Source organism: Galeopterus variegatus, unplaced genomic scaffold, assembly GCF_000696425.1.
Source record: "Galeopterus variegatus unplaced genomic scaffold, G_variegatus-3.0.2 Scaffold996, whole genome shotgun sequence".
NCBI classification, from domain to species: domain Eukaryota; kingdom Metazoa; phylum Chordata; class Mammalia; order Dermoptera; family Cynocephalidae; genus Galeopterus; species Galeopterus variegatus.
Window position 1 is genome coordinate 172,311 of NW_007727107.1, and position 24,825 is coordinate 197,135.

At 39.3% G+C, this 24,825-nt stretch overlaps 1 protein-coding gene across 2 annotated transcripts in view; it reads left to right on the forward strand.

Annotated features, from left to right (window-relative positions):
* ZNF589 (zinc finger protein 589) overlaps nt 1–24,756 on the forward strand; it is a 34,078-nt gene extending 9,322 nt beyond the window's left edge. For both annotated transcript variants that reach the window (XM_008574079.1, XM_008574078.1), the window contains exons 2-4: nt 379–434; nt 15,545–15,671; nt 22,810–24,756. In XM_008574079.1, coding sequence (XP_008572301.1) covers nt 379–434; nt 15,545–15,671; nt 22,810–24,656 — 2,030 coding nt within the window. In that variant the 3' untranslated portion in view covers nt 24,657–24,756. The remainder of the gene's footprint in view (nt 1–378; nt 435–15,544; nt 15,672–22,809) is intronic.
* The last annotated feature ends 69 nt before the right edge of the window (nt 24,757–24,825 follow it).

Consider the following 24,825-nt stretch of genomic DNA (forward strand, 5'->3'; position numbering starts at 1 on the left):
CTGTTTCTGTGTTTAACGTTTTCGTAAACTTAAACTTTTTTTTTTTCTTTTTGTAACTGGAGCCATGTAACAAGTATGGGGAAAAGACTGCCTTGTCTCAACAGTTTTGCTAATTTTTAGGGTGGAAGAATGATGGGTGCTTAGAATTTACCTAATTACATTTAATTAAGATAGGTATTTTTCTAAAAACATAATGGGAAAGAGGTGTAGACCATGGAGAAGTTAACTCAAGTGTAAGACAAGAAGTGAGAGGAGCTGAATGCCTGGGTGGGGGAGAAGGCACAAGTGGCCAGAGCTGAAGCTCAGAAGGGTTCTCAGGGATCATCATGATAGGCCTGGTAGGCCAGGGTTCTTAAGGCTGCTTATTTCTTTCCTCAGCTCTGCATTCCAAGGACTCTGCCTGCCCCTGGGAGGAGGAGAAGCCCAGATATCTGGTGAGTAGGGGCCAGTTTCTTTTTTCTGAAATGCTGGTGCATTTCCCAGAGAATCGGTACATCTTCTCTCTTTCTTGGGAAGGGAGGAAGGGATCAACATTTAGATATGTCATGCCTTGTGTTAGCCCTTGTGCTAGGCATTTTATAATGGTTTCTATAATTAATCTCTTTAGTTTTTGAGCTTATAGAAAACATAACCAAATTTAATATTAGGAATTCAGGGTATTCTAAAACATAACAGCAACTTTTTGTAAAAACCTGGAGTTAGTAAAAGCATAAAGTGCACTATTAAAATTTCCTACATCAACATTCACACAAATAATTATATTACCTTAATAGTATCTAATAGTCTGATCTTGTACATTGGACTTCTTTTTTAACTTTCTGTTATGGAAAATTTCAAACATATGCAAAATCAGAAAAAGTGTTAATAAACTCTTATGTATGTGTCATCTCACTTTAGCAATTATCAACTCATGGTCAATTTTGTTTCATTTCCACCCCACTAGATTATTTTAAAGAAATTCCACTGCATCATACCACTTAATCTATAAATATTTCAGTCCTGTGTTTAAATCCTTAAAATAGCTATAGGAGATGTGTGGTGGTATTCCCATTTGAGAGAAGAGATCTTCTGGCTTAGAGGAATTATATAACTTGCTCACAGGCACATGTGGGTGGCCAGATAGTAGAGCCAGAAATTAAACCCAGATTTCTCTGATTCAGAAACCATGAATTTTCTGTGGTGCTGTCTTGACTGTTTTTTCCTCCTAGAAAAGTACTCAATGATAAAAGAACAAATTTTCCAACTCTAGGAAATGAGATTATATTTTTGGATGAAGAGCCCCATGGAGAATTCACTTTGTAGTTGTGATGTTGAATATACACCCTCCAAAACTTCTTTATCCTAGACATTTAATTTATTGATTCCTGGGTGCGGGACTGTGTGAGATACTACTATGGGCCAGCCAAACAAAATTGTAAGTACACTGTGCTTATTCTCAAAGAGCCAAGATTCTTTGGGAAATAATGTATAGAAACAGGAAATGATGATACTGGTAGTAATCATGTGAAGACAATTAAAACTATAAAACAGTGCAGTGGAAACTAGACCCCTATCTCTCACCATATACAAAAGTCAACTTGAGGTGGATTAAAGACTTAAATTTAAGACCTGAACCCATAAAACTACTAGAAGAAAACATAGGAGAAACTCTTGAAGACATTAGTTTGGGTAAAAATTTTATGGAGAAGACTTCTAAAGGACAGGCAAATAAAGCAAAAATAGACAGATGGGACTACATCAGACTGAAAAGTTTCTGCACAGCAGAGGAACCAATAGTGTGAAGAAGCAGCCTGCAGAATGGGAGAAAATATTTGCAAACTTGCATCTGACAAGGGATTAATATCCAGAATATATAAGCAACTCAGACAGCTCAATAGTGAAAAAAATAAATAATCTGATTAAAAAACGGGCAAATGACCTGAATAGACATTTCTCAAAATAAGACATGCAGATGGCCAACAGGCATATGAAAAAATGCACAACATCTCTAATCATCAGAGAAATGCAAATCAAAATCACATTAAGATACCATTTCACCCCAGTTAGGGTGGATATTTTCAAAAAGACAAAAGAAAAAAAGAGTTGGTGAGGATGTGGGGAAAGGGAACACTTGTACACTGTTGGTGGGAGTGTAAACTAGTAGAGCCATTGTGGAAGACAGTATGGAGGATCCTCAAAAAACTGAAAATAGAACTACCATATGATCCTACAATCCCACTACTGGGTATTTATCCAAAGGACAGGAAATTAATATGCCAAAGAGATACCTGTACCCCCATGTTTATTGTAGCACTATTTACAATAACCAAGGTGCGGAATCAATCTAAGTGTCCATTAACAGATGAATGGATAAAGAAAATATGGTATATACTCACAGTGGAATACTACTCAGCCATGAAAAAGAATGAAATCATGTCATTTGCGGCAATATGGATGTTCCTACATGACAGTTAAGTGAAATAAGTCAAGCACAGGAAGATAAGTACTGCATGTTCTCAGTTGTATGTGGGAGCTAAAAAAAAGTTGAGCTCATAGAAGCAGAGAGTAGAATTGAGATTACTAGAGTCTAGGAATAGTACAGGGAAAAGGAGATAGGAAGAGGTTGGTTAACAGATATAGAATTACAGCTAGATAGGAAGAATAAGTTCTAATGTTCTACAGTGGTGCTAGGTGTCTATAATTAGCAATAATTTATTGTATATTTTCAGATGGCTAGTAGAGAGGATTTCAGATGTCCTCATCACAAAGAAATGATAAATATTTTTGGAGATGGATATGCTAATTAGCCTAATTTGATCATCACACAGTGTATATATATATATGTATCAGAATATTACTCTGTACTCCATAAATATGTATAGTTATTATGAGTCAGTTAAAAAATAAAAGGGCTGGCCAGTTAACTCAGTTGGTTAGAGTGTGGCCTTGTAACACCAAGGTCAAGGGTTTGGTTCCCCATACTGGCAAGCCACCAGAAAAAAAAAAAAAAATAGAAAGAAAAAATAAAATAGTGCAGGGAAAGTCATGACTAAGTGTTAGCCTATAGATGTTATAACAATGTACAGCCACAAAGAATGGTCTTAGGTTTGGATTGATAATCAAACTGATGGTAGCTTAAACCTGCATTAAATTTACTTAGCTTCATGAAAAGATACAGGGCAAGAAACATAGCAGCCACATCTTCATTATTCTCCTGAAGAGGCTTGGCACTAGCCCAAGGCAGTTTCCAGGCCCTAAGGACATAGAGACCAAGTTTGATTGTTAGAGATGAGAATGAATTGGGGGCAAATCACTTCATAATGGGGAAGCAACTGCCTTTATTTTTCCATATCTTTCCCCACTCCAATATTTTGTTATGAAGAATTTCAAATATGCAGAAGTTCAAAGAATTGCGAAATGAATACAACACCTAAAGCCTATAGCTAACATTTTATTATGTTTGCTTTATGTCATATCTATCCCTTTATCCATATATTAATCCATCTTTTTTTTTTTTTTTTGGAACCATCTTTTGTTTTGATGCACTTCAGAATAAGTTGCAGATCTCAGTACAGTTCACTCTAAATACTTCAGCATGCATATCATTAAATAGAATTCAATATTGCTTTTTTTTGAGGTAAAATTGACGTGCAGTGAAATGCACAAATTTTAGGTTTGCCATATGATGCATTTAGCAGTTTTACAAATACTTATTAGGCATTCATATATCTTCCTTTTTGATGTGTCTGTTCAAAGTTTTGGCCCATTTTTATTGGGTACTTATATTATGAGTTGTGGGAGCTCTTTATATATTCAGGATACTAGTCCTTTGTCATATATTTGCTTTGTGAATATTTTCTTCCTGTTTGGAGCTTGCCTATTCATTTTCTTAATGTCTTTTGTTAAGCAGAAGTTTTAAAATTTTGATGAAGTCTAGTTTTTCAGCTTTTCTGTTTTATGTTTTTTGTTCTCTGTGTGCTCAAAGAAATCCTTGTTGATTATCTCCAAGTTCTGGAGCTATTGTACATTTTCTTCTAGAAACTTACAACTTTTTTTTTTTTCTTTTTGTCTTTTTTCGTGACCGGCAACGGATCGCAACCCTCGGTGTTGCTCCCGCACCTCGCTCAGCCAGTGAGCGGCCGGTCTGTATGTGGGATCCGAACCCTCGGCGGGAGCGCCGCTGCGCTTCCCAAGTGGCGCACTGTAGCAGTGCGCCACCGGGCCGGCCCAAACTTACAGCTTTAGATTTAAGTTTAGGTAATTTTTTTTGTTATAGTATGAGCTAGGGATTGAGGTTCTTTTTTTCTTTCTTTTTTTAAAATTTAAAAAATTTGGATATTCAGTTGTACCAGCACTGTTTGTTGAAAAGATTTTCCTTTCTTCATGGAATTGCTTTGATCTCTTTGTCAAAAACCAATTGTGGGTCTATTTCTGGGCACTCTGTTCTGCTCCATTGAACTCTTTGTTGATCCTCATGCTAATACCTGTGCTGTGCTGCTCACTAATGTGGCTTTATAGTAAGTCTTAAAAGTCAGGTAGTGTTAGATCCTCAAATTTTATTCTTTTTTTTCCCTTGAGATTGCTTTGCCTATTCCAGGTCTTTTGCATTTTCTTATAAATATTAGAATCAGTTTATCAATTTTTTTTTTTTAAAGATGACCGGTAAGGGGATCTTAACCCTTGACTTGGTGTTGTCAGCACCACACTCATCCAGTGAGCTAACCGGCCATCCCTATATGGAATCTGAACCCATGGCCTTGGTGTTATCAGCACCGCACTCTCCCAAGTGAGCCACAGGCTGGCCCAGTTTATCAATTTTTACAATGGGATTTTGATGGAATTGCTTCAAATTTTTATATCAGTTTGGGGGAGTAGTAACATCCTAACTTTATTGTGTTTTCTAGTCCATCAAAACCATATATCTCTTCATTTATATAGATCTTTCCCTTAAGAACCTACTGTAGTTTTGGGTGTACATTTCTGGCACATATTTTGTTAAACTGATCTCTCAGTATTTCATGTTTTTTGATGTTAGTATAATTGGAATTATAGTATTTAAAACATTTTTAATAAGCTTTTTATTTTAGAGTAGTTTTAGATTTATAGAAAAATTTTGAGGATAGCACAGAGAGTTCCCATATATTCCATATCCAGTTTCCCCTATTTTTTCATTTTTTTGGTGGCTGGCCAGTAAGGGGATCTAAACACTTGACCTTGGTGTTATAACACTGTGCCCTGTTTCCCCTATTATTAACATTTTATATTAGTATGGTACTTTTGTCATAATTAATATACCAGTTTTGAAACCTTACTATTAATGTTATTATTAAAGTCCATACTTTATTTATATGTCGTTAGTTTTTATTAATTGTCCTTTTTCAGTTCCAAGATCCCATCTAGGATATCATTTTACATTTAGTTGTCATGTCTCTGAGGAGGTACTGGTCAGGTATTTTGTAGATTGTCTCTTACGTGGGATGTCTGTTGTTTTTCTCATGATTAGACTGGGTATGGGTTTTTGGAAGGAAGACCACAGAGGTAAAGTACTATTCTTATCACATCATATAAAGGGTACATAGTGTCATCATTACCTACCACTGTTAATTTTAACCTTGATCATCTAGCTGAAGAAATGTTTGTCAGGTTTCTCCACTGTAAAGTTACCTCTTCCCACCCTTTTCGCTCTCTTCCCCCATAATGTATTCTTTGCATTGGAAGTCACTATGCGCAGCCCACACTCAAGGAGTGGGGAGTTTGCTCCATCTCCTTGAGGGTGGAGTATCTATGTAAATTGTTTAGAACTGCTTTGCAAGGGAGATTTGTCTGTTCCTCCCATTTATGCGTTTTTGCAGTCATTTATTTATATCAGTATATACTCATAGATATGTATTTTATACTTTGGGTTTTAATCCAATACTACTTTATTTTAAATTGCTCAAATTATTGCTCAAATTTAATAGATCTGGGCTGGCCCGTGGCTCATTCGGGAGAGTGCGGTGCTGATAACACCAAGGCCCTGGGTTCGGATCCCATATAGGGATGGCCGGTTAGCTCACTAGGTGAGCGTGGTGCTGACAACACCAAGTCAAGGGTTAAGATCCCCTTACCAGTCATCTTTAAAAAAAAAAAAATTTAATAGATCTGCAACATAACCAGCACCACTTTAGACAAGCCCAAGTACAAATGGCACCATTCACCTTCTCTCCTTCCCTCCCCCATCCCATTACGAGAAGCCTCCTGACTTAAACAGAAACCCCTTTTGCTTCCACAAGGATGCAGTTTGCCACCCCATCCACATTAGCATAATGCCCCTCCTTGATGGTATCAGCCAGCCTTTTGTGCCCTATAAAAGCTCTACCACCCCCACATCTGGTGCTGTCCCCCATTTTCAGGGCAGCCCCAGGCTGTTCCCCGCTTTGAGCACAGCCTGGCAGATTCTTTTCCTTTAATAAAGCTTGAACAGTACCCTGTTGCTTTGCCCCCAACAGATTTGTCACCCCACTTCCCCTGGGTGACAGAGCCACAAAGGATTACTCAAAGCCCATCTCTTCTGAGCAGTGAGAAGCCCTGAAGTGGTTAACTTCCCCAGAACTCTCGAGCGAGAGGCATCACTTCCTCGGGAAATTAACCCTGAATTGGGGTTCTCTTCCTGCATTTATTTTCTAGACCAGGAAGTTACAGGAAGAGAACATAGGTGGGGTTCTAGTTTAACAATATAAGCTGGTAACTTTCAGTGAAACAAGCCAGATGACATTCTAGTAAGGCAATTAAGTGGTCCTATCAACAAAAGCTTGATCTAGCAAACATTCCTTCTCCTTCCATCCAGCAATTTTCCAGTATTTTTACATTTCAATCAGTAACTAGTCTGTCCTTAAGCCAGCAACCTTGCTGTGCCACAAATCTTTATCTTACACCAGAGACTTTATAGCCTGAGGAAAATTTCCTGTCCTTTGCAAGGTCAATATTTGAAACTGCAAGGCTTTGGAAAACCAGGCCCTGTGAAGTACATTTACTTTAAGAATCCTCTACAGTACCTGGCATCTTGGCTCACTTTCTTTCAAAATTGTTTAATAGGGTAAATACCTAGGAGCTTGATCACTGGATTGTGTAGCATTATATTCAACTTTGTCAGAAACTGGCAAACTGTCTTCCAAAGTGGCTGTATCATTTTGTATTCGTATCAGCGATGAATATGAATTCCTGTTGTTCTGCATCCTTGTCAATAATTGATATTGTCAGTTTTTTGGATTTTACTCATTCTTATAGGTGTGACGTGGTATCTCATTGTTGTTTTTATTTTTCATTCCCCTGATGACAAATGATGTTGAGCATTTTTTTTTTTTTCTGGTGGCTGGCATGTACAGGGATCTGAACCCTTGACCGTGGTGTTATCAGCACCATACTCTCCCAAGTGAGCTCACTGGCTACCACCCTTCCCCTTTTTATATATTCTTATTTACCATCTGCATATTTTCTTTGCTGTGGAGTCTGTTCAGATCTTTTGCCCATTTTTAATTTGATATTTTTTTTTAATTGTTGACTTTTAAGCATTCTTTGTATATTCTGGATACAAGTTCTTTATCAGGTATGTGTTTTGTAAACATTTCCTCCCAGTCTGTGGATTGTCCTTTCATTTTCTTAACAGCGTCTTTTTCAGAGCAAAAGTTTTTAATTTTAATGAAGTCCAACTTATCAATTTTTTCTTTCATGTATCATGCTTTTAGTGTTGTATCTAAAAACTTATCACCAAACTCAAGGTCATGTAGGCTTTTTCTGTTTACTTCTAGAAGTTTATAGTTTTGTATTTTACATTTAGGTCTGTAATCTTTATTGAGTTAATTTTTGTGAAAAGTAGCAGGTCTGTGCTTAGGTTTATTTTTTTGCATATGGCTATTCAGTTGTCCTAGTACCATTTGTAGAAAAGATGATCCTGTCTCCATTGAATTGCCTTTATGCCTTTGTCAAAAACCAGTTTGCCATGTTTGTGTCAGTCTGTTTCTGGTTTCTTTGTTCTGTTCCACTGATCTGCTTGTCTACACTTTTGCCAATACCAGCCTGTCTTGATTAATATAGTTTTATGATAAATCTTGAAATTGGATAATATGAATCTTCTAACTTTGTTCTTCAGTATTATGTTGGCTATTCTAGGTCTTTTGCCTTTCCATGTAACCTCTAGAATCAGTTTATTGATATCTACAAAATAGCTTGCTGAGATCTTGATTGGGATTGCACTGAATCTATAGATCAAGATGGGGAGAACTGATCTAACAATATTGAGTCTTCCTGTCCATGAAAAAAAAAAAAAAAAAGGAATATCTCTCCTTTTGTTTAGATCTTCTCTGATTTCTTTCAGAGAAGTTACAAAAAGTGTTTTGTAGTTTTTCACATATACATCCTGTACTTGTTTTGTTAGATTTGTACCTAAGTAGTTAATTTTTTTGGTGATTTTATTAATGGTGTGTGTATGTGCATGTGTGTGTGTTTGTGTGTGTGTGTGTGTGTGTGTGTATATATATATATGTATGTATATATATTTAATTAAAATCTTAATTGTTCACTGTTGGTATATAGGAGAGCAGTTGACATTTAATTGTTGACCTTGTATCTTGTAACCTTGCTATACTCACTTATTAATCACAAAAGTTGAGGAGCTGAGGGTAGCCCCCTCCACCTGGAAGCAGGCTAGGAAGATGGTATGCCTAGAGTCCTAGGCAGGAGCTGAGGGCAGCATCCCCCAACCAGAAGCAGGCAAGAAGCATGCCAAAAACATTACTTCCACATGGGTGGCCCACCACAGCCACCGCCACAGCCATGGCTGCTGCAAAAGTGGTTCAATGCCAGAGCAGTAGGCACAGCCACCACGAAGGTGGCCCACCACACACTTGACTTCATTGGCACAAGGAGAGTCACCAGTGAATACCAGAAAAAGGAGAGGACATCTCTCTCCTCAAAGCCCACTTCAGAGAAATAGAAGAAGCAGCTGTTTTACCAGATGACCAGACATCAGTGTAGAGATACTAGAAATATGAAAACCCAAGAAAATATACCACCACCAAAAGAACACAGTAATTCTCAAATACCAGACCCTATAGAGCAGGAAGCCCTTGACATGACTGAAAAGGAATTCTGAGCAATAATCTTAAGGAAACTCAACTGAGATACAAGAAGACTCAGACAACCTAAAGTAAACAAGAAAAAAAAAATCCAGGATATGAAGAATGAAATTTATAAAGAGATTAATACCTTAAACAAGAATGTAGCAGAACTCATGGAATTGAAAGATTCACTCAATGAAAACAAATAAACAAAAAAACGCAACTGATAGCTTAAGCAGCAGGGTAGAATAAGTAGAAGAAAGAATTTCTGATCTTGAAGATAGTCTTTTCGAAATAACCCAAGTGGACAAAAAAAGGAAAATAGAATTTAAAAAAATGAGAAAATCTAAGAGAGCTAGGAGACAACCTTAAGCACAGAAACATTTGAATCATGGGTGTTCCAGAAGGGGAGGAGAAAGGAAAAGGCATGCAAAGCCTATTCAATGAAATAGTAACAGAGAACTTCCCAGGTATAGGGACAGACACTGACCTTCACATTCAGGAGGCTCAAGGATCCCCAAACATATTCAATACAAAAGAAGCCTCTGCAGGACACATTATAGTCAAACTGGCAAAGCTCAAAGACAAAGAGAGAATCTTAAAAGAAGCAAGAGAAAAGCATCAAGTCACCTATAAGGGAGCCCCTATCAGACTAACAGTAGACTTCTCAACAGAAACTCTGCAGGCCAGAAAATGGGATGATATATTCAAAATACTGAAAGAAAAAAACTGCCAGCCAAGAATACTATACCCAGCAAGACTATCCTTCAGAAATGAGGGAAAAATAGTATATTTTCCAGACAAATAAAAACTGTGGAACTTCACTGCCACACAATCATCCCTGCAAGAAATCTTCAAGGAAGCCCTGCATCTGGAATCCGAAAAACAATAATCACTACCATGAATACACAAGAAAGAACAAAACCCACTGGTAGAACAAAAATGCAAATGAGAAAGAAAAAGAAACTAAATCTTATCACCACAAAAATCCATAAATGACAATGTAATAATGCCCCTGCTTTATTCCTGATTTTAGTAATTTTAGTCTTATCTCTTTTTTTCTTGGATCAGTCTAGATAAAGGTTTACAAATTTTGTTGATCTTTTTAAAGAATCAACTTTTGGTTTTGTTGAGTTTCCCTATCATTTTTTAATTCCTTGTTTCATATATTTCTGTTGTAATTTTTGTTATTTACTACTTATATTTGCTTTTGACTTAGTTTGCTCTTCTTTTTCTATTTTTTTTTCCTTTTTGTCTTTTTTACTGACCGGTAACGGAATCACAACCCTCGGTGTCGCGCCTGTACCGGGGACCGGCAACGGGATTGCAACCCTCGGTGTTGCACCCGCACCGCGCTCAGCCAGTGAGCGGGAACCGGTCTCCACATGGGATCCAAACCCTCGGCGGGAGCACCGCCACACTCCCAAGCGGCGCACTCTCCAGTGCGCCACCGGGCCGGCCCACTTTTTCTATTTTTTTAAGATAGAAGTTTATATTATTGATTTGAGATTTTTCTTATTTTTAATATGGCTGTTTACGAGTATAAATTTTCCTCTAAGCACCGCATGAACCCTGCATCCTATAAATTTTGATATGTTGTGCTTTGATTTTTGTCTCAAAGTACTCTCTAATTTCCCTGTGATTTTTCTTTTTACCCATTGTTTATTTAGGAGAGTGTTGTTTAATTTCTACAGTTTGTGAATTTCTAAATTTCCTTCTTATTGTGGTCAGAGAACATATTTTCTGTTATCTTAGTCTTTTAAAATATATTAAGACTTGTTTTATGACAAAAAAAAAATCACAGAAGTTTTTTTTTTTTTCTTTTTTGTTGCTTCTTCAGGATTTCCTGTGTAGACAGTCATGTGACCCATTAACAAAAACAGTTTTATTTCTTCTTTCCCAATCTGTATACATTTTCCTTTTTAAAAATTTTATCCTTTAAGTTCTATCATGAAGTTGCATACATTTTCTTTTTCTTATCTTATTGTACTACCTAGACTTCCAGTACATTGTTGAGTGGAAGTGGCAAGAGAGTACATCCTTGCCTTATTTCCAATCATATGGGAAAAGCATCCAGTCTCTCACTATTATGATGTTAATTGTACATTTTTTTGTGATATTCTTTATTAAGTGAGGAGGTTCTGCTCTATTTCTTGTTTTCCAAGAGGTTTTTGTTCATTTGTTTTTTTCTTAAAATCATGAATGGGTCTTGGATTTTGTCAAATACCTTTTCTGCATCAGTTGATATGATCATATGATTTTGCTTCTTTAGCCTGTTGAAATGATGATTGATTTTCAGATGTCAAACCAGCTTTGCAAACCTGTAATAAATCCCATTCAGTTGCAGTGGTTCTTTTTACATTGATAGATTAAATTTGCTCATATTTTGTTGAGGTTTTTGCATCTATGTTCGTAAGATATATTGATCTGTGGTTTCCCTTCTGATGTCTTTATCTGGTCTTAGTATTAGGCTAATGCTGTACTTGGAGGATGGGTTAGGGAGTGTTCCCTTTGCTTCTATGTTCTGGAAGAGATGATGGGGGTCTTTTGTAGTACAAAAGTTTTAATTTTGGTGAAGTTCAGTTTACTGATTTTTGCATTTATGGTTCGTAGTTTTGGTGTCGTGTCTAACTCTTTTCCTAGCACTAGGTCCTGAAGATGCTCTCCTTTATTTTCTTCTAAAAGCTTTATATTTAAATTATGATCCATTTTGAGTTAATTTTTTGTATAAATTATAAGGTTTTAGATTGAGGTTAATTTTTTTGCCTGTGATTGTCCAATTGTTCCAGCTCCATTTATTGAAAAGACTATTCTCCATTGGATTGCTTTTGTTTTGTCAAAAATCAGTTTGGAGTATTTGCATTAGTCTCTTTCTGGGTTCTCAGTTCTTTTCCATTGGTCTCTGTCTATTCTTCTACTACTGCTATGTGGCTTGATTATTGTAGTGATCAAATAGTAAGTAGTAAGCTTAGTATCAGGTAGAGTAATCCCTCTCACTTTATTCTTCTAGTTTGTTTGCCTTATTGTATATATTGTAGAATAAGCTTGTCTATTTCTACAAAAAATCTTGTTGCAATATTGATAGGAATTGTGTTAAACCTATAGATTATTTTGGGGGGAATTAATATCTTTACTATGTTGTCTTCTCATCCATGAACATGGTATGTTTCTCTGTTCATTTAGATCTTCTTTAATTTCTTTCATCAGTGTTTTGTAGTTTTCTGCATACGGATCCTATACAAGTTTTGATAGATTTATGTTAGATACCTCATTTTTTTGGAGTAATTGCAAGTGGTATTATGTTTTTAATTTCAGTTTCTACATGGTCATTTCAGGTATATAGGAATATGATTGATTTTTGTGTGTTCATCTGGTATCTTTCAATCCTCCTGGACTCACTTATTAGTTCCGTGATCTTTTTTGGAGATTCCTTTGGATTTCCTCCATAGACAAACACGTCATCTGCGAATAGGGATAATTTATTTCTTCCTTACCAATCACTATGCTTTTTATTTGCTTTTCTTGCCTTATTACATTGGATAGAATTTTTTTTTCCTTTTTGTCTTTTTTTTGTGTCCGGCAACAGGATCGCAACCCTTGGTGTTGCGCCCGCACCCCGCTCAGCCAGTGAGCGGGAACCGGTCTGTATGTGGGATCCGAACCCTCGGCAGGAGCGCCGCCGCGCTCCCAAGCGGCGCACTGTAGCAGTGCACCACCGGGCTGGCCCCGAGGATAGAATATTTGATTCATTTTTGAGAACCTAAAATTGTTTCCTTATCTTTAAAATCACTTAAATATTGGGCCGGCCCGGTGGCGCACTGGAGAGTGCGCCGCTTGGGAGCGCGGCGGCGCTCTTTCATGTTGTTGAGCCTTATGCTTCAGTGGAAGAAGCAGAGGGGGAATAGAAGTCAAGAGAGAAATGGAGAGGATGCTAGAACATGAGAGACACAAGGCTTGAGCAAGAGAAAGTATGCTCATGTTGTTGAGCCTTATGCTTCAGTGGAAGAAGCAGAGGGGGAATAGAAGTCGAGAGAGAAATGGAGAGGATGCTAGAACATGAGAGACACAAGGCTTGAGCAAGAGAAAGTATGAGACCCGAGATGTAAAAAAATAGGAGAAAGATTACTGAGAATATGAGAACCAGGATGTGCCAGAAGAAGGTCATGGAAAGCCTGAAAAGGACAGCAGCCCATACCACTACCCCCTTAGGCCTTAGCTGCCTAATTCTGGGTCGCAGCTTGCTGTCTAGACATTTTGTCCTCCCTCTTAACACTGTACCACACAGCTTGAGCTGTCAGGCTATAGATTCACCATTCCTCCTAAAATGTCTTACATACCCAAGGATTTTGGTATCTGTACTTAGTTTCCTACTCCTAACTCAGCATTATTGTTATTCTTTACTCTTTCTGCCACTTCTGTATTTTATGCTGTGTTGTATGCTGGGTTTTAAATCTGTTTTAGAGTCCAGCTTTGAGGTGAGGATGCTAAGAATCTGTGGCTTGGTAATTTTGTGTTGTGCTTCTCCCAGCCTCTACTTTGATCTGATAAAAGCTTAATTAGTTTAGTTCAAGAGCCTGGAGTACACATCACTATCAGTCCATTTTCTGTTGCTCATTACAGAATACCTGAAACTGGGTAATTTTTAAAGAGTTAAATTTATTTCTTACAGTTTTGGATGCCAGAAAATCCAAGGTTCAGGGGGCACATCTTGTAAGGGCCTTCTTCTGGGTGGGAACTCTCTACAGAGTCCCATGGTGATGCAGGGAATCACATGACAAGGATCGGGAAGAGCATGTTCAAATGTTCTCCTTATAAAGCCACCAGTCCACACCCATGGTAACCCATTAAACCATTAACCATTACTCCATAAATGGAATCAAGCTCTCACATGAGCTTTGGAGGGGACAGACATTCAACTCATAGCAATCACCAGCTCTCCTAGAATGTCAAGAACCACTTAGAAGGTGGACTAGAAGAAGACTGAAGTAGACCTGAGAATAGGAGGAGGAAGCAGAATCAGAAAAGAGACATTCAAGAGGATCAGAGACAGCTGGGAATAAAATGCAAGTGTTCCCCAAATTCCACAGAGTGAAGGAGCTTAGTAGTTAAAAATCTAGGGCAAGTTCAGAAATGTCATGGAAAACCCACAGGTTGAAGCAGATGATAACTGAGCAAATAATGCTTGAGTTCACTAGAAGTAAGGCATTTGTGACTACCATGGTATCTGAGGGCAATGACACCTTTCAAATGTAATTAAAGAGAGAAAATATCATTGAATACCCATTCTGATGAGAAGAGACTTGAAGATGAGAAAGCATATGGTGTAGTTCTATTTGTAGAAAATTGAAGGAAGGTTTCTGAGACTTGGAAGAAAGAAACAAAAAGAGGTGAGGAGAGAGTACTGGTGCAGGGTGGAAGGACAGAAGATAAAGTACTTAACATGAAAAGAATAAGGTCCTCAAACTGTGCAGGACTGTTTTTCAGTCCTGTTATCTTGTTATTTGATTGGAGAAGTTTTCTGGGTCCTGGTTTCTTTTCTCTAAAATAAGAACTGTAACATCAGTCCTTTAATGTTGATCTCGGAATATATTTTCATAAAATGTAAATATGTTCATTAAAAAATACCCTATAGTTTAAGGATTGAACTTCATTTATCTGGCAATGCCACTCTCAGGAATGCTACTTGCCATCCTCCCTGCCAGCTATTTTATGTATTCAAATTATTGCTCTTGGAATATATTTTCATAAAATGTAAATATGTTCATTAAAAAATACCCTATAGTTTAAGGATTGAACTTCATTTATCTGGCAATGCCATTCTCAGGAATGCTACTTGCCATCCTCCCTGCCAGCTATTTTATGTATTCAAATTATTGCTCTACACTTTGAGTGAGGGGTTGAGGGCTTTAGAAAAGGTACTGTTAAAACACGTATACAGTGATAGGGATTTTATAAATCTCATTTCTCAAGCAGAGAAATCTGTTTTAATCAGCATTCATAAATGCTCATTCTCCACTTGTGAACCTACCATGAACACTCACATTTTTCTCTGTAGTCCAAGTTGCCTGTCATTTCTTCTCTAATCTTCATCGTCCCTTAAAGCCCAATATAAGACCTGCCTCTATCCTGCTTTTCCTTATTTCTCCAGGCTGTCTTCCACTCTCCCTTCGAATTTCATCCATTATGAGTTTTCAATTTATTTTTCTGAGCCCAGCATTCATATGTTTTCACATTGATTAAGAAATCATTTTCCCGAGAAATTGTAAGTATTCCAGGGTGAAGAGTGTGTCTTGTTATTATTTATGCCTTCTGCATATTTTAATACGAAGCCAAGTATGGAGTAATGCCCTGGATCCTGAAAACCATCAGATCCACTCCTTGTGTAGCTAGATTCTCCAGGACCACCAGTTCCATTCTCCCTGTGAATACTAATGGTGACTTGATGAATATGAATTTATTGGTTAATTTAGGGACCAGTGACATTCGAGGATGTGGCTGTGGTTTTCACTGAGGCAGAGTGGAAGAGACTGAGCCCTGAGCAGAGGAACCTATACAAAGAAGTGATGCTGGAGAATTTCAGGAATCTAGTCTCGTTGGGTGAGGACTTGTTCTCTTCCTTGATTTTTCCATTCATATATTTTGTACCCAATATGCCAGCCAATGTTCTAAGCTCTTAGAACACATCAGTGAATTAAATAATAAAGCATTTCTTTTCTCATAGAGCTAGCATTCTAGTATAGGTAGACTGACAATATATAATAAGCAGCATATATAGATAAATTATATAAGTTAAAGGGTAGTAAGTGCTACATAACTAAAAATATGTTATAAGTAGATAAGAATAAAGGGGATCTGGAGTACCAGGGTATAGAGGTAAGTGACTAAATTTTTAAATTGGTTAGTCAGGGTAGGCCTCTGTGAGGAAGTACGTTTGAGCAAGGGCTTGAAGGTGATAAGGAGTTAGATGTGTGGATATGGTGGGAAACAGATGGGAATAACCAGTGCTAAGGCCCTGAGACAGGAGCACACCTTGCTCTTTTGAGGAAAAGCAGGGAGGCCAATGTGATTGGACCAGAGACAGCAGGGAGGAGAGTAGTAAGAGAGGTCTTCTGTCACCTTGAAGTTAAAAAAGTTTAAAGTCTAATGAAATCTGTCAGTTTTGTGTTTTGTAGACTATTGAGTATCATAAATCATATTTTTGTTTATTTAAAAACTAAAACTCATTTATCTAGGTTGGCAAATACAAAATTATTCTGGATATTCCTGAGTTCTTGATAAGAGTACTTTCCAAGTTACAAATTTCTGTCAGGAGATTTTTCAAGGTTTGTCCTCATTTGGCATAGCTGAATTGAATAATTCTGATTTTTTTCTCTTTGTCTCTGCTTGGACCTATTTTGAACTGCTTTTATCTTATTTGAACTGGCCTTATTTTACTCCATTTGGTTTCTAACATAGTTTCTTCAACTATTTCAGTGTAGATCTGTCCATTTACATTTGTTTTCACCTGGCCAAACTAATTTGGTCTTGTTTTTATCTTGTTTCATATGGTCTTGTTAATTCTCTATCTTTCTGCTCATACATTTCATTGATTCTGAAGAATATATTAAAATTTACTTAAAGTAATCTGATTTAAATTAATCTTTTTTTTCTACCAGATCATATTGTACATGCTGTTCTGTACCTGCTTTTTATTTATTTATTTATTTAATTTTTCTTATTGGATCATAATTGATTGTACATATTTTTGGGGTTCATCATTGATGTATGTTGATCAAATCAATATTATTAGCATATATATTGTTACAAATTGTACTTATTCTTTATGCCTTTATCCAGTCACTGCCCATCCCCCTCTTCCTCTTCCCTCCCACCTCTGACAACCCTAGATTTCTTCTCTCCTTCTGAAAAAGTAACAGTTACTCTGTTGATTTGTTGTGTAGATGGATCTGTCCAGTGCTGAGAGAGGTGTGTTCAGGTCCCCCACTATTATCATAGAGTAGATGCCTCTTCTAGCACTCTGGAATGGGCTTTGTCGAGAGAGACATCCTCTTCTTTTCTTGGTCACCACTGGTGACTCTCCTGGTGTCAATGCACTTGAGTGGCTGGTGGGCCATCTGCATGGTGGTTGTGGTGTCTGGTGGCTTTTGTGGCAGCCTTGGCTATTGTGGTGGCTATGGTCACATGGAAGTGGTGTTTTTGGTGTTCTCTTTGCCTGGTTGTGGGAGGAGGGGTCTGTCCCTGGCTCCATGCCTCAGAATCCTGAATGGGTCCCGTGGCAGTGGTGGCATGCCTGGTTGCAGGAGGAAGGATTGGTCCCTGACTCCATCTGTTTTTATATTCTCAGATATTGTTGCAGAGTAGCTGGGTGGGAGAGGGAAAGAGGAAGGGAGAAAGAAATAGGGTGGGAGAAGGGGGGGCGTGGTTGAGGCCCACAGCAATCCTTTCATTCCTGCAGGGGAGACCAGGGGGCTTTCAGTGGTGGCTTGGTCATTGCTGGGCTGAATGCCGATGTCAGGAGGGTGTGGCTGAAGCCCATGGCCCCCCCACTGCCCGGCTCGGGAGCCTGGGGCACTTCCTGCAGTGGCTCAGTGGTTGTCATTGGGCTGGGTAGTGGGTACCATGTGGGCATGGCTGAGGCCCTCAGCACCCCACTGTCCCTGTTCGGGGGGCCCAGGGTGCTTCCTGAGGCAGCTGGGTGGTTGTTACTGGGCTGGTTGTGGGTGTCGGGCATGGCTGAGGCCCACAGCCCTCACTCTGCCCTGGCTTGGGGGCCTGGAGAAGTGAGATCTTTACTAGTTAATATCAAACTTTTGGTTTTTTTTTTTCCTTTCATTTCTGTGTTGGATTGTTTACTGTTTCCACTACTTAAACTGTGCACTGGAACTAATTTGTTGTCCTTCACTTACTTCTAAAATGGGGGAACTTCCTGTGGGGACCAGCACTTGAGTGCTGTAGTTGAGCTAAATTACTGCTTTCCTGCTGATTCCCTGGGGAAGCCTTTTTGTGCAGCTCAGGTTTTAATGGTTGACTTTGTAGGTTCTTCCGGGTCTCGTGAGATCTGGTACACCTGGGTTATGTAGAAACTCTGGTCTGGGTCTGAGACTTTTCAGCAAACTGCTCCCGCTGCAGTTCTATATTCCTGACCAGTCTCCACTGAGTGATCCTGTGCTGATTGGGGAGCAGATCAGTTGTCCATGTTGTGCCCCAATGTTCCTCCAGTGGCCCTGTCTCCCTCACCACCTGCACTCGAAACACTTGCCATAGGATGGGTCATGCACTGGTTCCTTGTGATTACTGACCAGCCCCTGAATGGCTTCTTTTTTCTGTTGTTTGTGGCCCCTCATTCCTGTGTGGGTCCGCAGGAACCCTCTTAGTGGTTTTGCTGGTCTGGGAGCCACCAAGGTCCTCTTCTCGCTGGCCGCCTCTAAGCAACTTCATATGAAGGGCACAGCTGTGGTTTTTGCCAGCTCTTGCTCCGTGTGCTTACCAGCTCCAGCCTTGAAGGGGCTGGGATTTGAAATGGTAGGCGTGATCCTTTCTTTCTGTCATCGTGGCTTCTCCTGCCCTCATGAACTCCATAGGTCTCTCCTCCTCTTCCCCTGAGCTCTGGTGGCCCCAGCTTAGCTGTCAGGGCTTTTTAATCGTTGTAAATAGGTTGATTTGTGGGAGAGAATGGTGCTGGGGACCATCTATTCCTCCATCTCGACCAGAAGCTAAAATTGATCTTTACACTGAAACTTTGGATCCTGTTGGATCCATTTCAGGCTTTAAACTGTTTTCATCCTTTCCTTTCTCTAGATATCATTTTTTCTTTTATTGATGAGTTATTTATAGCAAATCTCAAATATTATGCCATATCACTCCTATTGCTCCTATTATATCACAGTGCAACTCTAATAAATAAGGACATTTTCTTACATAACCACAGTAGCATTACCACATTTCACAAAATTATCAGTAGTGTTTCAGTATCATCTTATACCTAGTCTTCACATTTAACTGATCATCTCAAAAAGTTTTTTTGCAAATTTGAATCAGGATCCACACAAGATTCACACATTTCCTTTTTTAGAAGTGTCTCTATCTATATCAATTCTTCTTCCTCTCCTGTTTGTTTTTTCCCAGGCCATGGATGTGTTTGTAATGCTCTGAATCTAGACTAAATCCGTTTTAGATATTATCATAAAGTAATTTTCACATGGTAGATTGTAAATCAAGGCAAAATAGTTGTGAACTTACCAAGAGGTGTTCACCAGTGTGAAAAAGGTTATCACCAATGGCAGAGCTGGTTGTAGTGTTTGAGTCACCTTCACACCTATGTCTGTCACCACTAGAACATGCATGTGTCAGTAACCAATATAGCACACACCTTTTGGTCATCAGTAAAGCTCATTCATGTCTATCTGCATTGGTAACTATCATGTCCAGATTTTCTTTCTATAACTGTAAGTATCTCATTGCTCTGTTATATCTCCTGCTAAGAAATTACATATTGAAATGCATATTGTTTATTGTAAATTACTTTCCTTTATTTCTCTTATGTCTTATGTAGGGTATTACATTATTTTTTTAAAAATTCTGTGTGGGTACATTTAATTAAATTTAATTTCATTTCAGAACAGTAAATGAGCTTTTACAAAATATGGATTATATATTGTTGAGAATATCTATATTACAATATATACTATATATTGTTAAGTCTATTTACTGCCTATCTCTCTAGCCTTTTCTTAGTTTCTGCTCCTGTTACTCATTCACTCAAAAATGCTTGTTGACTATTTAATGCTAGGCCTGGTTCTGGATTCTTTGAATATTTCTGTATCTGGGAGAAGGGTGTTCCAGACATAGGAACAAGCCAGTGAAAGGCAACAGGAGAGGAGGTCATTGTGGCTCAGATAGAGTGAATGAAGGGTGGAGGATAGATGGGATCAGAGAGGCACTAGGTCACCAGAGAATGTGGAACCTAGTGGACCACTCTAAAGAGCTTGGCTTTTACTCTGAACATTATGGACTTTTTTTTTTTTAAGTGAAGAGTTGTGTTTATTAGAAATGTAGAATAAACAAGAAAGGGGAAGAACTGGCTTTAGCTACCCACTCCCACCCCATTCTTCTATTCCTGATCCCAGGGCAGAACTCTCATGGCTCCAGGGGTGAGTTCCTTTTGGATGGGTGAGGGCCCTGGTAGGATTTGTTTAGTTGCTCCTCTGGAGCAGCATAGTTTGGCCACTCCTCATCCCTTTTTCCTGTCCTGAGAGAGTTGGAGCAGTTGGGCCAGGTGTCTTGGAATCTTCTGATCAGGGATGTCTGGATGGCAGCTTTGTGGTCCTAGACTATGGTCAAAAGCCCAGAACACCCTTTGCTCCCAGATTTAGTCTATAGGCCAAATTTGGTTAGCTTTTCCCCAAACGGGGCTTAATTCTCACTTGTTTCTTTTCTTTGAAGATCTAGTCAAAGTAGCAAGAGTCCATTATTTGCTTAGCAGCTTTATTTTCTTTAAGGACAGACGTAGTAGAATATAAACCATTCTATGCTAAGTAGTTCAGAGTTATCTGTAGTGTGTGTAGGGTGTTTAGGAGCATATGCTTTGGTGTCCAGAACCCATTTTGTCTTTTCTTACTTTCTGACTGTGGACAAGTTACTTAAACCCTCTAAACCTCAGTTTCCCCATCTGTGAAATAATAGCAGAATTAAATTTGATCTTCATGTAAAGCCCTATATAGCACAAAGCACAATGCTAGGCCCATTATAAATCATATTCATTATGGGATTTATTATTATTAATGATGATAATGATAATAATAGAGCATACAACCCAAATATCAGGTAATAAAAACCACCAGAGCCTAGTAAAAACAAATTAATTAGAAATTTGAGTTTATTTAATTGTCAGGTGGGGTAATAAACCAGTAAGGAAATTTTACTGAAGAGTTCAGAAGGAGAAATTTCAGGGATATTTCAGTTCCAGAAAGGCAGTTTTATGTATTCGTGCTAATAAAAGATGGAAAACTAGCACTCTGCATAGGATGGAATGAATCCATGGGTCTGTTCATGTTTGGTTAAAACGATCTTTTTTATTAGTCAGGAAAAGAGTCTTTAGTTAGGCCAATAAAGGATCTGGCTTTCTGGAATTAAAAGTTTGTGTGTTTATCATCTTGAGCTGGTTAGAAACAGTTGCAATTCAATTTTGATATTTCTTAGGTAGGTACAGCTAAATGGTAAAATATCTGTATATGCTGATTTGTGGAAGACAGAGAGGAGCAGATCTGGACTAAACAGGGGGTCAAGAGCCAGAGTCCTTTAAGTCAGTTGTGCCTGATTGTCTTTTTCACCAATGAATCCCCACTTCCTAGTAGAACCTGTTGCACAACAGCTCTCTAATAAATATCTGCTTATGACTGGGGAAACGCAAATGAAGGTTTTACATGCGCTGTCTCTGACCACTGATCCGTACTGCATTCTACATCAGGGGACATCCAGACCTCAATCTATCCTTTCTTTTCATAGGAGAAGTCACAAAAACATTCCTATATAGGTCATAAATATTGTTCCCTCTCAGTGGAAACAAATGATTGTGGCTATTTGTATGAATATGATTATGGCTTAGAAGACCATTTTAGTATAATTGCAGATATTTACAGAGCTGAAGATGCCTCTGATGCTTACTCAGAAGATTCCTTGTTGGGATAATATGAGGAATAGATTCTGCTGTGCATTTTTTGGTCTCCAGTAAAAGTTGTAATGTGTAATGCGGCGGCACTCCCGCCGAGGGTTCGGATCCCATGTGGAGTCTGGTTCCCGCTCACTGGCTGAGCGCGGTGCGGGCGCAACACTGAGGGTTGCGATCCCGTTGCCGGTCCCCGGTACGGGCGCGACACCGAGGGTTGCGATCCCGTTACCGGTCAGTAAAAAAGACAAAAAGGAAAAAAAAAGTTGTGATGTGTAAAAATTGAGTGCAATGCATAATCTGAATCTAATCATTGGAAAACATCAGGACTGTTCTAGAACATGTTCTAGAACACGAGGAATGTTCCCTTTTAAAAGGAATGTATCTTTCAAAAATGCCAATCTCATGAAAGGCAGAGACTAGAGGAGACTCAAGAAACATGACAACTAATTATAAAACCTAATCCTTGACTGGATCCTGTTCTGGAGGGAAAATGCTATAAGGAACATTATTGGATCAGTTGACAAAATTGGAATATATATGGTAGGTAGTTAGATAAAAGTATTATGTAATGTTAAATTTACTGAAGGTGATAAATCTACTGTGGTTATGAAGGAGAATATCCCTACTTTTAGGAGATATACACTGAAGTATTTAGGGTTAAAGGCCCATGATATATGCAATTTACTCTCAAGTGTTTCAGAGAAAAAAATATACATGTACATGCATACATACATGTATAATATACAAATCTTAACAATAGGTAATCTGGGGTACATGCATACATACATGTATAATATACAAATCTTAACAATAGGTAATCTGGGTGAAGGTTACCCAGATGTTCTTTGTATTGTTCTTTTTCTTCCAACTTTTCTGTACATTTGAAATTATTTCCAAATAAGAAGTTAAAAGAAGTTGAATGGAAATATAGGTCCTGTAAAGCACATCTTGGGGCAAGAGACATTAATCATTGTGAATGATTAATGGGCTAGGTCTTACCATAAGACAAGGAAAAAGAGCCCAGTCAGCTTTTCCTGTGACTACTCTGACTGAAAACTTTCTCTTCAGCAGAATCAGTGCCAGAAGTCCATCCCTGGCCCTCCTGCCCTCCAGCCTTTGGCAGTCAGCAATTCCTCAACCAAGATGAGCTCCACAGCTATCCTATTCCAGGTTTACGTGCAGGAAGTCAACTCCATCCAGAGGATCCCTGCCCAGATGATCATTATCAGCAACAACGTTCTGATAAAAACCACTTGGGTGCTGAGGCAGAAGATCGAGGAATAGAAAGAGGTGCTAAACCCTTGTTTTGGAGTATACATGAGAGGGGGACTTCAGTGGTTTTCTCTAGCCCACTCCAGGGACCACCAGTAAGCTCTCAGGGAGGAAGCAGAATATTGGAGATACAACTCAGTCCAGCCCAGAAGGAAAGCTCTGAGGAAGCAGACAAAGTTCCTGAGAGGGTAGAAATCTCAGGATTTGGAGCAGTCAGATTTGGAGAATATGGACTAGATTTTAGCCAGAAGTCAAACCTGTTCAGACACAAGGCAGTCACAGGGGGAAAATCTGTGTGCAGGGAGTGTGGGCGAGGCTTTAGCAGGAAGTCACATCTCATCAGACATCAGAGAACACACACAGGGGAAAAGCCTTATATCTGTGGGGAGTGTGGGCGAGGCTTCATAGATAAGTCAACCCTCCACAACCACCAGAGTATACACTCAGGAGAGAAGCCTTATGTGTGCAGGGAGTGTGGGCGAGGCTTTAGCCGCAAGTCACACCTCATCAGACACCAGAGGACACACACAAGGGAGAAGCCGTTTATGTGCACGGTGTGTGGGCGAGGAGTTAGTGAAAAGTCAGACCTCATCATGCACCAGAGGATTCACACAGGGGATAAGCCTTATGTGTGCAGGACCTGTGGGCGAGGCTTTAGGGTGAGATCACACCTCATCACACACCAGAGGATACATTCAGGTGAGAAGCCTTTTGTTTGCAGGGAGTGTGGACGAAGCTTTAGTGATAAATCAGCCCTCCTCAGACACCAGAAGATACACTCAGGGGAGAAGCCTTATGCGTGTGGGGAGTGTGGGCAAAGATTTAGCCAGAAGTCTTCCCTCAACTCACATCAGAGAACACACTCAGGGGAGAAGCCCTTTGTGTGTGGGGAGTGTGGGCAAAGATTTAGCCAGAAGTTTTCCCTCAGCTCACATCAGAGAACACACTCAGGGGAGAAGCCTTATGCATGTGGGGAGTGTGGGCAAAGATTTAGCCTGAAATCTTCCCTCAACTCACATCAGAGAACACACTCAGGGGAGAAGCCTTATGCATGTGGGGAGTGTGGGCAAAGATTTAGCCTGAAATCTTCCCTCAACTCACATCAGAGAACACACTCAGGGGAGAAGCCTTATGCGTGTGGGGAGTGTGGGCAAAGGTTTCGCCAGAAGTCTTCCCTCAGCTCACATCAGAGAACACACTCAGGGGAGAAGCCTTATGCATGTGGGGAGTGTGGGCAAAGATTTAGCCAGAAATCTTCCCTCAACTCACATCAGAGAACACACTCAGGGGAGAAGCCTTATGCATGTGGGGAGTGTGGGCAAAGATTTAGCCAGAAGTCTTCCCTCAACTCACATCAGAGAACACACTCAGGGGAGAAGCCTTATGCATGCATCGAGTGTGGGCGAGACTTTAGCCACAGGTCTACTCTCAGTGTACATCAAAGGATACACTCTGGGGAGAAGCCTTATGCATGCAGGGAGTGTGGGCGAGGCTTTAGCAGTAAGTCAGCACTCATCAGACACCAGAGGACACACTCAGGGAAAAGCCTTAGGTGTATAAGGAGTGAGCATGTGATTTTAGCAAGTCAAGCATCAGCCATGCCAGGGGACACACCCAGGGAAGAAGCCTTGTTTATGAGGTAGTGTGAGCAAAGATTTAGGTGGACATCATTCTTTATCACATGTCAGGGGACATGGTCAGTCAGGGGAGGAGCCTTGTATACAGGGAGTGAGGGTAAGGAGCTAGCTGGAGGTGACACTCCAGCTAAGTGAAACTGGGTGTCAGATCTATCCATCATACACCACCACCCCA